Here is a 16,184-nt window from a genome sequence, read left to right as displayed (position 1 = left end):
TAGCTAAGGCCAGAGGAAAAATGTCCTAGGATCTATGAAATCTGGAACTAAAATAATTGAAGGGACAACAAGCAAACATGATCATGTAAAACAAAAATATCATGGAAACAATACAAGGTCCTCTGATTCCTTTGTTCTTTGTCATAGGGGGAGAGAGGAAAACTTCAAATATAGACGAACTATTTTCTAGAGAGTGAACATTTCTAGGGATTGGTATTGGTCAGTGGTTGCAATTCTCTTAAATGTGCCCATAAAAAAAAAGGTGAATCAAAGGATGAAAAATGATCTCAATCACTTTTCTGAATCAGTACAAGGACTTAATTTATATCCAATAGTTGACCCCAATCACAACCAAATAAGGATTACATTTATCTCATTCTAATTACAAGACAATTTATAGCTATCCTATTCTAATTACAAGCAAATTTCCAGGAATACAACCATTGTACACATGCCTGACAACTATATGAGGTTATATTTATAGAAATTATGAGAATTAATTCAAATCTTCCCAACATTCCTCAAGCAGGTGCAGAGATATTTTGCATCCCTAAGGCTTGGTAAACCTTTGGTAGACACATCCGTTAGCGTTAGCTGCTTGGTTGATGTGACATATGGCGTGCACACTTGAGCAGTGTCTGGCTTCTTCTTGATGAAGTGTCAAACCTCCACATGTTTGTTCAATCATGGTAGACTGGATTGTGAGTTATATTTATAGCTACTTTGTTGTTACAATACAACATCCTCTTTGATGTTAATATTGAGATCCATGAGCATTATTTTGAGGATAACTCACAAATGCTTTGAGTTGTAAGCTCTAAACTTTTTTGATCAGAAACCAAAGATGTATTCATTAAAGATAAAAGCAACATAAGAAGGATGAGAAATCCTTCCCATGAAATACAAACCTGGTACATGGAAACCTTCGCTTGACAAGGAGATTTGTACAAAAAGAATAAAATTGAATGTTTTCTTACTCCTCCATACAATAAGGTTTCCTCCCAAAAAATCTCATTGTTGATCTTCTATCTAACCCCCTGCCCAGTTTAGGCTTTTAACTTCAGGTCACCACTTCTCTAAAACACTATCCTTTTGCCCAAGGCTGCCTTGATATATCTAAGAATCCTGTAAATAACCCTTCAATTGGACTTTGGTGGAGCATGCATGAACTATCTTACTACACTAAGAATATATGCCATATAAGATGTTATCTGTGGTAAGTAGATCAACTTTCCTACCATTCCTAATTTGTAGTTTGCCTCAATCAGAGCATCAACTAGTTTGCAACACAACATTTCTGTATCCTTAAGTAGATTATGTTTGTATTTCTGTTTGAAATGAAGATTCCTTGTTTCAATATCGCAACTTCTATTTGAAGGAAATACCTTAGGCTCCCCAAATCCTTGATTTCAAATTCCTTTGCTAGATAGGACTTTAAAATTCAAATTTCTTGATCATCACCAATAATAATGATATTAGGGATATAAACAATTGAAGCAATTACCTTTCTATGGGGGGAGTGTTTAATGAACAAGGTATGAGCACTTTGGTTTTGATGTATCCCCTCTTCACCATTGATATAGTGAATCTCCTAAACCATGCACGTGGGGATTTTTTGAGTTTATAGAGTGCCTTTTTGAGCTTATTGACCTTGTTTGACCATGGTTTGTGTACAAATCCCAATGCAACATTTATGTACACTTTCTTTCCTAGATTACCATGAAGAAAGACATTTTTCACATTGAACTATTGTAAAGGTCAGTACAAGTTGGAAGCAAATGATAACAAAATCCTGATAATGTTATTTTAGTGACCGAAGCATAAGTCTCTTGGTAGTCAATACCATATGGCTGAGTGTACCCTTTGGCAACCAACCTTGCTTTGCCCCTCTCTAAGGTTTCATTGGATTTGTATTTGATGGTATATGGCCATTTACATCCAACTGTTTTCTTTCCCTTTGGTAAATTCACAATCTCCTAGGTCTCTTTTTTTTTATAGAGCTTAAATTTTTTCAGTTATGGACTCTTTCTATGGTTTAATGCTCAAAGCCTCTTGGACTATTGTAGGATTTTCATGGCTGGACAGTTGAGCGATAAAGGCTCGGTATTGGGGTGAAAGCTTTTGTTAGGCACAAAATGTGAAATAAGATGATGGGTTCATGATTGAGTTTCTTTTCTAGAACACATGTTGAAAATAGGACTCTTGGGCCTCTTGTTTGCAAGCTCTAAAAAAATCAGAGTTTGGAATTTTTGTAAGCATAGTGGGTGAATTTTTAAATGGGAAGAGGTCCAATGAAGGCTCTTTTTAACTAAATGAACTTGGTAAAGGATTTTCAGGTGTGGCACTTAGATTTGATGGATTAAAATGAACAATACTTCGGAATGTGACATTTGAATTTGGAAGCTCCTAATTAGAATTCCACCACTTATCTTCCATATTATTATTCTACTAATCTAAAAAACTAAAAAAAGTTAGAGGAACATCATCTAAACACCCCTTTGCTTTTGACCAAAGACTAGAAACAAAAGAACTTTTTAGCCTTTGGATAGAGAGCTCTTTCCTCTCAAAGGCAATTCTATTTCTTGCCTTCCACACCATCCAAAACAAACATAATGGTCCCACTTTCCACATCTTCCTGCGCTCCTTGGCCACAAACGACCCATACCACCTTAAAAGAGTTTTTCTAACCGACGATGGAAGCACCCAAGACACCCTAAAAAGGGCAAACAACAACTCCCACAAGACTCTTATCGTTGCACAATGATGAAATGCATGTCAAAACATTGGTTTTTATCCTTGAAACAATCAACCTCAATTTTTATAAAAATCATTCAAAGATGTATAAATGAACTCTATAATTTTTGCAACTTTTGCATCTTTTAGATAAAATCCTGAGGGAACCTTAGATAAATAACTTTTTATCATTTTAAAAACCTTTTTAATTATGAATTGCATTAAACAAAAGTAGTTTTCATATAAAACAATTATTCATCCAATTTATAAAAGAATAAAACTAATTTAGCACTTGGATGATTTTAGGTACTTAAGCAAAAATAAAATGCATGATCTTAATGTACCAATAGCCTTACAAAGAGATCCTAGAGAATAAGTCTTGATTGATCTTATCTTTGAGGTCTTTTTATTCTTCTCGATTTCCCTTTGGTTTGATATACCTTTGATTGCTTCTTTGAAAATCTTCTTACCTAGATACACGTAGGATAAATCATTAGTTCCAAATCTTATTTTGTTATCATCAAAATTGAGATTAATTAAACTTTGGTTTCATATTGTGTTTATTATCTTGTGGGGAAAGAATATGAATTTACCTAAAGTTATTACTATTTAATTCATGTGTAGGAATAGGATGGGCATCTTGGAAGAGAAGGTGGTTTATTTTAACACGCACATCATTGGTCTTCTTTAGAAGAAACCCGGTACTCTATTTCACTTTGTATTTATTTTCTCTGATACTATAGGTAGTGGTTGTCCTCTCAAGATTACAATGGAATTGTCTCATACAACCAGATACACAGTTGAGAACCGTCTATTACTTTTCCTAGCCTCTAAGCTTCTAGTAACTGAACTGCCATGATTTCCTTCCTTGAACAAATTGCAATTTTTTGTGCATATTTTATTTTGGATCCTTTCCATGAATCAGCAATGCTAAACTTTTTTATCAATTTAACCATGTAAGAGAGGATACAAGTTTTTATGCTACTAAAAAGGAATAATTCTTACAAGTCATTTTAAATTTTAAATGCAACTCATTTAGTTCAAATGTTCATTTGGCAGTGATAGTCAAATATTATCATTGCACTACTAGAGTTGATTAAGGTAGTTGAATAATACTTACATGGAGAGATTTTTGCGAACTTCTTTCATGTTTGTGGTTGAATTGGAAGGAAAATAGTGGTCTATAAAAAACTAGTAAGGAAGATTATATTCGTAGGACTCAAGACTCAATTGATACAATAGGTACTTTACTTTTTTTTTTAATTAGAAACAAATATTCTATTTCTTTGAGAACCAAAGAAGAATACAAAAAAAGAAGGATGAGGTGCCTGCTATCACTAAAAGAGAGATTGAACAACCCAAAAAGAAATAGGTAAAGAAAGAAATGGATTAGGACCAAAACCTACAGCTCAGGGAGCCCTGAATTCTGGGGTAAGTAGCATAGATTCTTCCTCAAAGAAGCCTTGAATTCTGTTAGATATGTTATTCATATCCATTGGAATTAAGCACTTCATCACCTCAAATTCTGTTAGACATGTCTATTCCAGCTGTTAGCTTGCACTTTCTATCTCTTAAGTTAACAAATCTGGTAGATATTTTTACATATCATGATTTTCTTGTTTTCCATTTGTCCATGCTTGTTAAATTGTGGAAGTTAGGGGAGGGAGCACTGACTATTGTACTCTGCAGAGCATTGTTCCTCAGAAAGGGGGAGAGGTGAATCTGACCCTTGGTGGCATTGACCTTAACAATTCAGGCAGGTTAGTTCCTCCTTGAATTTTGTTTTCTACTCAGAGTTTTTAAGGCAATATCGTAATCATGTTGAATACAAAACATGTTAATTTTGTACTCAACTGTTGATATCTCTATTGTGCAATTCTATAGTGTGGTTATGAAAGCAGATAAAAAACTATTGACTGTGCTCTTTCCTGATGGTGGCGATGGACGGGCTTTCACACTCAAGGTAATCTCTCTCTCTCTCTCTCAAAATTTCATTTAAGTGAAATTCTCTAATTTTCCCTTATTCTAATTGTGACTTTCGACTCAACGTTTTCATGTTATATGATTTTGTATATGATAGCTAAAGAGACCAGTAGACAGGAGATTGGAACTATAAATGTGGTGAAAACTGATATTCATTGATGATGAATTATTGAGATTACATAGGGATGTATAGACAATTGGTATTATATTCTAGGAATCTACATATCTTGTCTAGGCATAATTCTATGATCACACATCAACTCAGAAGGTTCATCTTGTGAGTGGCATCAAAATAGAACATGGTGTAGCTAATAATTTAAATTGTCTAGTTTCAATGACATTAGAATAATAATTAGAGTTTTACTAAATTAACTTCTAAATAAAGGAACAAATCTTAAAGTGTAAGTAACTTAAAACTTTGGCAAAGGATTTAGATCCACTTGAAATTATTTGAACTAATGGGTTATGAAAGACCACTTATTGATGATACAAAAAAACTGATCAACATCAAGCCTAATCCAAGACACTCTTGGTTGAAATTTGAAATACTTGAAAGATGGTTAATGGAAGAAAACGACCTCGAAATCCCAATGGGATATAATACATGTATAGATCAAGTGTGTATTTTTGTAGAAGTAAAATATGAAAATAACATATGCTTTTTAAATAGAGCTATAATTGAACACGCAAAAGGTTTCTTCTACATAGCTTATAATTTCTAAATGTTATGTCATATAAGAAATCAAAGCATGAATAGAAGTACTTTCAAATAAATAATTCAATAAGTAGTTTCTAGATACAAATATAGAACTTTTGGCGTTTTAGAGATGACACCTATCATAGTGGGACTTACAAAGTGTAATTAGCCTTATTCATTCCTCTAATTGTTGAGCAAAACCAAATCTAATCTAATGATATATCATGAAGCAATCAATAGCTACCCATTTCATTGGGATGTAGACATAAATCATCATTGCCCCCACATAAACCAAATTCAATCAACTTCAAGTTTTTAGAAAAGTTGGTAGTTTAACAAGGTCATTTGGCAGGAGTGATAGAACTTTCAAAGCCTTGGAAAATTTAGGTCAATTGCTTAAGGAGGCTCTCATTTGTTTTTGCTTTGGTCTTGAAAGTCTTTAGGCAGTTATAATTGTTCCTTGCTAGATTTCATTAACTGGATGGAGTCCTTTTAGAAGGATGTTTGTTTGGTCTCTTCTTTTGTCTTTTGTCTTTCTTTGTATACTTTCGGTGGAATTGGATTGCACCTACCCTCTCTTTTTTAGGCAATTTTTCAATAAAATCTTTTCTGCTCTATCAAAAAAAGTGCTCCATTTCATTTTGTGCCTAAATTTGTTTGATGATTATGGAACCAACTTTGAAGACAACCTAGTTTAATAGAGTGAGCTTGAAGACATCCCAGCTTGACTTTAAGAGCTTGAAGACATCCTCGTTTGACTCATTGTGCTTGAAGCCACCCTATCTTTAATGATAATCTTGAAGATTCCAATGCTCACCTAATCTCAGGTTGCCCTACTCATTTACAGCCTTACAAGAACAATTATTGACTTAGTTTGTGTTTTATTTCTAGCTTGATCCTTGCTGGTCTTGCTGCTCTTCCACTTTAGTATCCCCAACTCATTGTTGATGAATTATTGGCATGTGAATAATGCATTGGGATAGTCTCTAACTATAAATTTCAAATGTGACACCAAATGTCATTCTATTTGATTAGTCCCAAAAAACACCATTATTCTAGCATGTCAATTTTATTTTAGTTTATTATTATTAATTTTGTGTCTTTATATCCTCATATCAAACTAAAGGGTTTTGTCCAAAAATTTATACCATTTATAGGTTGGTGTTGGGCCCTAAATATTAGGAAATAAGGATTTAAGGGGAATAGAAAGAATACTAGGATCATCCCATTAAATCAATCTGAAGTTTGATCACCACACTGTGTTCCTAAAAAGGGAAGTATTTCCCACCATATCTAACATGGGAAAGCTATATATGTGTGCACATATACTAAAAAATCATGAAGTTTAAGCAAATATCATGTGTGTTATTTTTATGATTTTTGTAATTAGGAGTTTCCTAGCAAACATCTCACATGTCAAGGCCATGGAACCCTCAGGGAAAAGTAAGAATAGGAATGGTCTTTGGAGAAAAATAAGATGTATTCTGGTAAGAGAAAAAAAAGAAGATGCATGTCCTGTCAAAAAAGTGTACGGATTTTTCTCTTTAGCTGAGCTATAATAATAATTCTCATCTGATGATTGAAGCAGTGGTCACTTAAGCTGTCATTAATTATTATGTTTTTCTTTTGAGATGACAGGCTGAAACTTTAGAAGACCTTAATGAGTGGAAGGATGCACTTGAGGATGCTTTGGCACAGGCACCTAATGTAGCTCTTGTAATGGGACACAATAGCATCTTCAGGAATGAACCGACAGATGGAATTGATGGTGCTTAGAACTGTGTATTCTGTATTCATGCTTTACATATTTTTAAAATTGACTTGTATTTCCTGGGCTTTTGTGATTTTTCTCATGGCTGAGCTGCTTGCTTGGAACATACGTGTTCTGAAAAACATGTCTTGTTAGGTGCACCATGATTTATATAAAAATAGCTGGTGCTCCACTGAGAAGTTCTTTTTTCTGTTTTTGTTATCCCATCATTCAACGTATCAAGCAACTAAGAGTTCCTGTTTAGAAATGTTGAAGATTATCAGTCAATCTGTATTGAGGGTTACAAAATCAGGATGAAGAGTTGCCATAAATAAGCTATAACTAACCTAACATCGGAAGTCTTGGCAGTCTTGTTTATATTATGCCTCATACTATCTCCACCGCTTTATTGTTTTGAATATTTTTCTTTTTCTCCTAGGGCTGCTTTTCAGTACCTCTTGTAAGACACAATATTACATAAATGAAATTTGTTGCTAAGGATATAATTTGGTTTATAATGTATGTTCTGTTTGTGTGTGTCACTTGATATTGATCATATGTGGTTTTCCAAACTGATCTGTTTGCTTGGGTGTTTCATTGGGATGATTAATTTTCTGTATTTCTGTTCTAGTGAGGAGTAAACATCCAGTAAAGTCCTTGGTGGTCGGTAGGCCAATTTTACTTGCTTTGGAAGATGTTAACGGAGCTCCATCTTTCTTGGAGAAAGCCCTCAGGTTTCTAGAACAATATGGTGAGAATCTCTCACTTTGTGGCAGCTCCTTAGTACTTGAATCTGTAATCTTGTTGCTTTGTGGTTCAATTGAATGGGTTAGTTATTCCAGCATATACCTTATTAAATGCTTCTAAATGCTTTTTCATTTTCATCCTTGATTTTCTTTTTGGTTTTTGAACTTTTTTGGATGTCTATAAGTCACTATGCCAGTATAGGAACATGATAAACTAGACGCTATCCCCTCTCATGAGGTGAATTCATTCTGAAATTATTGTTGGAGGTGGATTCAATTTTTTGTAGTATAAAAGGATAATTCTGCCATGCATTATTCTTGCAAGCCAATTTCTTATTTATTTATTATTTTTTTTTTTTATAAACTGCAATTCAGTATGAATCTCCATGATGTGGTCAAAACTTTAGTTTCTGTACTGCATTGCAAGATGCAACTTTAGCGATGTAAGGAGAAAACCAGCAGAGAGACAATGTATCAAAGAGATATGTTTTAACAGTGATAAATAGAAATGGAATAAACAACTTTCCTGCAACCTGGTGAATGTTACTGTATTTGACATTTAACCTTGTTGGCCTGATAATCTTAACTAGTGCATGATCAATGTGAGGAACTAATATTTTTCCACTTTCAATGCAAAAATATTTAGCACTTAAAAAAACTTCTTTTACCTTTGATATTTCTGAGTTCGAGCATTTTGATATTCATTGGCAGGAGTCAAAGTAGAAGGTATCTTTCGACAATCTGCTTCAGTAGATGATGTTGCACGCCGAGTTCGGGAATATGAGCAGGGTTTGTTTACTTTGACTCACTCAGAATTTCAATAATTCCAGTTTTTCTATTATGTACAGGTATTGGGCTTTTGGTGATTATGATCTTTCTTAAGTGTTTTAACCCCCAATCATGTCACCATTTTTTTTATTTTGTGAAAGAGAAGAAAATTTTGTTTGGCGGTTTCTCAAAAACAGATTCTAAGGGTTTATTTGGTAGTGGAAATGAAAAGGGTTGTTCTGAAAAAAACCATGAAAATTTTCAAAACCCTGTTGGTTTTGGTTCTTTCTCTATTGTCAAAATGCTCAAACTGAAAAACAATATTTTGCATTTGCAGAAAATTACCCATTTTTGAAAATGTGTTTGAAAACTGTTCTTAAAAATGCACTACAAAATATGTTTTTGGTTTCATTTTTATCTTTTTCTCCATTTTCAAAAAGATAAAGAAAAATTGCTCATTTTCATTAGTAAATCTCCCTAAATGTTTTCATTTACTACCCTAATGTCTTGATTGTTTATGATGTAAAATCCAGGTAATAATGAATTTTCTCCAGATGAGGACCCCCATGTTGTTGCTGATTGTATCAAGGTGTATCACATGATAACAAACGGATCATTTCTTTTACACTCCATTGCACTTCCATTTGGGGGTATACAATTCTAGAATCAGATACTTTATTAAGATGTCTTCATTTCCTGATTGACTCTTTCCTTGCTGTAATGTTTCAGCATGTCCTGCGGGAGTTACCATCATCACTTGTGCCTGCATCTTGTTGCAGTGCTCTATTAAAAGCATGTCGTAAGTCTTATTCTCAATTCTTGTGTTTGTTTTCCTCATCTAATGCCAAAATGCATTCCAAGTTTCACATACTAAGTTGGAAGGTTGAGTTATCTGTCAATTCTAGTTCCGTTTTGTAAAACCTTTAACACTAACCACTAGGTGAAGATAAATTGGACCATATATTGCAAAAATTAAACTGGACAAGGTTATTCTTAATAACATCATAAAAGTTTCTCTAAGTATATTAGGTTACCTTTTCTTAAAAGAAAAAAAGAAATTAAAATACAAAAAAAAAAATCCTTTCTCTAAGCTATTGACTTTGGCTAATATCAAATTCTTGTTTGCCATTCATCTCTATCTAGGGCATTTCCTCTGTTTAAAGACCATTTTTGTCTTTCTCTAATAGTGATGAAGCAACAACAAATTTCACTGTTAAAGGGACTGATAAGGCTTTTTAGAGAAGCTTGTTCTATTGCTTGAACCATTCAATGCGAATCAACAAATAATCAAATTAATTTGTTGGTTTCCATTTTGGTCAACATTCTAACAGTACTTCAACTGAGAAGTTTAAAGAAGCTTAATGGCCTATCGTTGTTATATTCTAGAGAACATGTCTGCTATTCAATAGTGATGCTCCTTGAGAATATGATTTTGATGTGTCATGTGTACAGGCTTGGAACCAATGCTGAGCAGATCCAACCATGACCTTTTTTTTCAGAAACAGAGTATATATTGATAATAATAAAGTTGAAGAAAATGATGAGAGGTCCTTCCCACAAAGTACAAAACCTGATCAAAGTAAGAGTATACTCCTCCACTGTATAAGGAGAAATACTGATAAAAGTATGTACAAAATATCTCAAAAACCAACATCAAACTCTCTCACACGTTATCCACCCCTTTTGAATCACAAACCGAAAGCCAACTAAGTAGAATAACAGATCCAACCATGACTTACAGGACCAAAAATAAGTATCAGCCTGGATGGTGTTTAATCCTGATCTTCAAACTTTTGCAACATGTTATCCATACTTTCTTCTTTTTCATGCTAGGCAGCATTTCATATATACTTTTATGATGGCCTTGCAGAATGGATGCTTCAGTTGTTAGGTTGAGAAGAAAATAGGTTGGATTTTCTAAGGATGATATAGAAGGAAAAATCCTAGGTTATATAATCATACTACCTCTGTCATATGGGACATGTGGGTCTCATAAAGGATCTGTTTTATTTCTATGCTCCAGCTATGTGTTTATGATATATCTTTAAAGATTCTTGAAATAATTGTATTGGGTTTCCCTGTTATGTCACTGTTCTTGATTGTTTTGTTTATTTCTTACACAATGCTGATAGGTACTGAACGTGGAGTTAGAGTGAATGCCATTCGTAGAGCATTATATGAAACATTTCCAGAACCAAACTGTCGATTGTTAAAGAGGTAGTATGTCTAGTTGTCATCATTATGTTTTCAGTTTCATATCAAAATTATACTGATTTATTTAAAAATAATATCAAAATCTAATAGTTGTGTCAAGTTGAATTCAATGTTATGGTTTTTCTTTATTTTTTTCCTTTTTCTTCTTTGCCTTTTTACTGAGCCTGTAACTGATGGACAGTGTTCTATCTATTGTCCAATGATGTTCCACAATACATGTTTTGACTCAAAAAAAAAAAAAAAAAAAATCTAACTCACTTTAATAATCTCTTTTTGATAGGCTCCAGTAGATTGAATCAATTTTGATGCTATCTTGACAGTTTTTTAAGAAATCAAATGGTATAGAGATGGAAGTCATATTTTTCAAGTAAAGTTGTTTAGCATGCTTTTGAACTTCTATGACTGACATGAAACTTCCCATCTTTTATATGATGCCCATCTTATTCCAAGCGCACCAGGGGAAGTACAAGGGGTTTTGGGAAGAGCAAAAAGGGAGAAAGAAAAAACAATGGGACTCTAGGAGTAAATTCCGCTTTATTTTATTTCTGTTTCAACCCTCAAATTTTTATATATTTGCATTTTACCAGCTCACTTGCTTCCACATTTACTTTGGCTTGCCTACAGGTAAACCCCCCATGTAAGAGTTTTTAAAAAATGAATTATTTCCCACCAACTTGTAAACCAATTTGTTAGGCTCTTCAAAAGTAAAGTCCTACTACAAATGTGATACTTATTCTTGAACCCATCATGTTGCTATGCCAGATTGAAAAAATATGCAACCTGACTTGATAGGTTTAATCCAAGGGAGGGACTGATCTTTTTGGTTCCTAAATTCCCATCCATGAAGTTCAAATATGGAATCATGTAGGAACATATCAGCCTGAAATTATCAAAATCCAAATTCTGTGGGTCCAACATGATAATCCAACTTCACCAACAAATTCTTCTTGATGGTTTCACCCATATTGTTTGGAATCTACCACATCAGTAGCTCTCACTCAATTAAGTCCTATCCAATGTGCTTAGATATCTAATCACATTTCAGCATGAAGTTCTGTTCCTGACTTCTTGTGTTGGTCTTTTTGGTTTTCATTTATTAGGTGATTAACACGTACTCTCAATCTTGTACATTGCTTTCCTTTATTAATGTAATCTTAGCTTACTTTGAAGATAAAACATTGGTATTGTTCATTTTAAACACATTGCTACAAAAGAGAAAAAAAGAGAGAAAGAAAGAAAAATGCCTCATGTACTCTTACAATTGTTGCATTATTTGATAAGGTTTCCATGTACTAATTTGTCTTTTTCTTCCTTCCGAATCCAGAATTCTTTTGGTGATGCAAGCTGTGGCATCTCACAAATCTGAGAACCGGATGAGTTTATCAGCTGTGGCAGCTTGCATGGCACCTTTAATTCTTCGTCCCCTGGTGGCTGGCAATTGTGAGATTGAAAATGGTTTTGATTTAAGTGGTAATGGGTCTCTTCAACTTTTGAAAGCTGCTGCTGCAGCTAACCATGCTCAAGCTATTGTTATGACTTTACTAGAGGAGTATGGCAGTATATTTGAGGTAAGTTCTATCCTTGTAAGAAAAAAAAAATAATAATTCATTTTCTACTACCTATAAGCAATGAGGTTATTTCTTTCCTCCTTAAATCCATGTACTTATTGTCATGCTTTTCAGTGTAAGAGAAACGAAACTGCTTATGATAATGTTGGTATGAAGTTAATTCTAGATGTTCTAGTTGTAGTTTAGTATGATCATCTTGTAGGGAGCCCCCTTATTTGCCTTTACCCTTTCTTATTTTTTTTTTTTTGATAAGTAAAGGATATGCCTTAAAAAAGGCAAAACGCCGCAAAGCATACAGGAAGTATACAAGGCAGCTTAGGCCTCAAAAACAAAAACAAAGAATCACCTCCCTTTAAGTGGAGGCTATCCACTCTAAGAAGCCTATAAGGGAGAACGCCTCCTCACCTACATACAATTTGGCCCAGCTCCATAAATTACAAACAAAAAAATTCTTTAACTTTTGAACATTCAAAACCCCCCCCCCCCCCCCCCCCCCCCCCTAAAAGCTAATCTATTCCTTTCCTTCCACACCGTCCAAAAAATACACAACGGAATGGCACCCCATATCTTTTTCCTTTTCTTTCCCACAAACGAACCCCTCCAACTAGCTAAAACCTCCTTTACAGTTTCTGGAAAAACCCATTTTACATCAACTAAACCAAAAACAATATCCCATAAAGCTTTAACCACTGTACAATGTATAAGGATATGATTTACACTTTCTTACTCACAGCCACACAAGAAGCAACGATTTGGCAGTTGAATTCCTCTTCTTTGAAGTCTATCCAAAGTTAGCACCTTCCCCCATGTCGCCTCCCAAGCAAAAAAAGCAACTTTTGTTGGCACCCTTGCCACCCAAATGCTTCTTGAAGGAAAACCTATATCTTCAGACTTCGCCATCAAACTATAAGCTTCCTTGACCCTAAACTGACCACTTCTTCCTTTCCTCCATATAACTAAGTCTTCCTCCAAGGAGGGTTTGAAACCCCTCAATATATGGAGAAAGTCCCCAACCAACTCCAACTCCCAATCATTGAAGTCCCTCAAAAAGTGTAGGTTCCAATTTCCTTGACCCGAATTTTGATCCCACATTTCCTCAACCGTTGAATTCCTTTGCATAGCCATACCAAAGAGATGAGGGAAACACTGAGACAATGAAGATTCTGAGCACCACACATCTGTCCAAAATCTGATCATGTTGCCCTTCCCTACTCGGAATGTCATGTTATCCCAACACCACTCTGATTCTTTCCAAATCTCCTTCCAAACCCCTACTCCAACCGCCCCATTTGCCGTTTTGGGCCTCCAATCAAGACCCTCCTGCCCATACTTCACCTTGATCACTTGTCTCCACAGATTATCTTTGTCACAGGCATACCTCCATATCCACTTGCCAAGTAAAGCTTTTTTCAACAAAGCTAGCTTCCTAAGTCCTAGCCCACCTTTATCCTTGTCTGAACATACCACCTTTACCCTTTCTTATATTTAATAATGCATTGTTTAAGTTAATAGAAAGAACTGTATCGGAAGACTTGTGATGCTTAGTGGAGTCTTCCTTTGTGGAAGATAATGAAGTTCATATCTTCCTCCAAGGTTAATAATTTCAATAAGTAAATAAAAGTTCAGAAATAACTATTTTCCAAATCCAGAAAGGTGAGGCTATTTTTTTTTACAAGAAATTACCTCCAAAGAACACTCTCTTATTTATATGAGGCATCGGGTGAAGACAAGTATAAAGTTATGATTGCAGCTACCGATGTTGGGCATAAGCAAGGTGTAGATGGTGCCCATTCACTAATTGTCATGTGTCAATGAATAGCTAATAGGACACATGCCTTAAATAATCAAATGAGAATTGATCATGTGTCCAAGAAAAAGAAGTCATGTGGCATTAATGGCTTCAAATAAAATGATTTCAAATGTCAAAAAAATGATACATAGGATCACACAGTAGGATGATGACATGTGTCACAGGGGTCCCACAAGAAAGAAAAATAGTATTGACTTGATAAATTGCTGAATGATTTTTTCATATATCTCTATGGTATTTATACAGGGTACACAAGTCTCTTTTAGGATAGCCAACTATACAAAATGATATATTGGGAGAATTGTGTAAACATGCACTATTTGCAAAATATGGATAAAAAGAGAACCCAAAAAAATCATTTTCATGGAAAGTGTATTTTGGGGAAAATAATTCTCATTTCATGCATTGGAATAGTATCTACTTCACATTACCCGAAAATGCCTTTACATGTTTTTTGATCTTAAAGTAACACTGTTTTGGTTTTAAAGTAACACTCTTTTGAGCTTAAAGTACCTTTGTTGGTTGCATGATGTACCATCCTCATGTGAGTTGTGTTGGTTTAGGTGGCAACTCATATGCACATTTAAGGGCATTTTCAAGTAATGTGAGGTAGACACCATTCCAGTGCATGAAATGAGAATTTTCCCCAAAATGCCTTCCCCATGAAAATAACTTTTTTGGATTCTTTGTCTATCCATATTTTATAAATAGTACGTATTTACATAATTCCCCTCTAATATATTTACACAATTTCATATTGTTGTGATTTATAGCTATAATAGCTGTGTATTTACAGATGTGATTTGACAACTATAACTTGCTGTGACTTTCATGCTGACTTATTGTACTAAATTAAAATTGACAATAATAAATTAATTCATTTTGATAATAATATATATATAATTATTATAATTAACTGATTTGTGATAATTAAAATAAAGATAATTATCACTATAAAACAATAATCTTTAGAAAATTAAGAGATAATATGAAATGCTATTATGCTTGAAAACTTATTATTGCTCCTTACACCATGAGCCTAAATTGCACAATGTTCGTTGTCCCAATAGCTTAAATTAAGAAAAAAAAATCTTTTTGAATCTCATTTGAGGCTAATAAAAAAGAGAGCAAAAGCTCCAACAATTACTTGTAATCCTACTAGATTGATTGGTAAGCCTTTACAAAGAACCCAAAAGGAGATTGCACCTTTTGTTGATCTGGGAACTGAAGATTTTCTTGTGGAAGAGGTTTACTCAGCTGCATTTTTATCTTGCTGGCTGTGTAAGTTTGTCCTACAAAGATCCCAATTTTTTTTTTGGTCACTCACGTTTTAAGCTCTTTTGGACTAAGAGCATTTGCGCAGTTTAGGCTTGTGTTTTAAGGACCAATAACAAGTCTTCAAGTATGATAACACTTCAAAAATTTTCTAGTGATCGGTTCACTTCTCAAGCCATCTTCAGCAACAATTTTGTAGGTGACATTGATATGGACTTGTTGTATGATGTAGGGTCCATCCCATTTTGGCAAGTACTTACCATTGGTTTATTAAGGGCAATGGGATTTGATGGTCTGCAAACATGAACACCATTTCTTATCCATTTTGAGCCTATTACTAAGAAAAATCCACTAAACATGCTAGAAATTTGTATGTAAAAATTTTCTTAAACAATAAAATCATAAACAAAATAGTAAATTTGATTTATTTATGAATTTGGGGAACAATCTATAATATCCATTGATTCTTCTTACAAAAGATACAAACACCCTCTAATCTAGTCATATGTTTGTGTGGGTAAAGCAAGTTTAGGCGAGAGTTTTTCTAAGTCAGAGTTTAGGTTGTGATTTCAATGAAGTGGGATAGGAGAGTTGTGAACCCTTAAATTCTCATGTTGAGCTTTATTATACATAGCCATGA

The 16,184-nt window shown here is 34.1% G+C and overlaps 1 protein-coding gene across 9 annotated transcripts in view; it reads left to right on the top strand.

Annotated features, from left to right (window-relative positions):
- Nucleotides 1-16,184, top strand: part of LOC117917381 (rho GTPase-activating protein REN1-like) — a 39,842-nt gene that overhangs the window by 2,551 nt on the left and 21,107 nt on the right. For 7 of the 9 annotated variants that reach the window (XM_034833645.1, XM_034833642.1, XM_034833638.1 and 4 more), the window contains exons 5-14: nt 3,358-3,434; nt 4,423-4,493; nt 4,618-4,696; nt 7,052-7,181; nt 7,795-7,914; nt 8,621-8,698; nt 9,211-9,266; nt 9,407-9,476; nt 10,810-10,894; nt 12,216-12,459. In XM_034833645.1, the coding sequence (XP_034689536.1) occupies nt 3,358-3,434; nt 4,423-4,493; nt 4,618-4,696; nt 7,052-7,181; nt 7,795-7,914; nt 8,621-8,698; nt 9,211-9,266; nt 9,407-9,476; nt 10,810-10,894; nt 12,216-12,459 (1,010 nt within the window). Of the gene's footprint in view, nt 1-3,357; nt 3,435-4,421; nt 4,494-4,617; nt 4,697-7,051; nt 7,182-7,794; nt 7,915-8,620; nt 8,699-9,210; nt 9,267-9,406; nt 9,477-10,809; nt 10,895-12,215; nt 12,460-16,184 lie in introns of those variants that run through there. The other 2 variants (XM_034833643.1, XM_034833644.1) reach the window with 2 other exon arrangements.

Source organism: Vitis riparia, chromosome 7 (assembly GCF_004353265.1).
Source record: "Vitis riparia cultivar Riparia Gloire de Montpellier isolate 1030 chromosome 7, EGFV_Vit.rip_1.0, whole genome shotgun sequence".
Lineage (NCBI taxonomy): Eukaryota > Viridiplantae > Streptophyta > Magnoliopsida > Vitales > Vitaceae > Vitis > Vitis riparia.
Note: the sequence above shows the minus strand (reverse complement) of the source record. Positions and strands in the feature narration are given on the sequence as shown.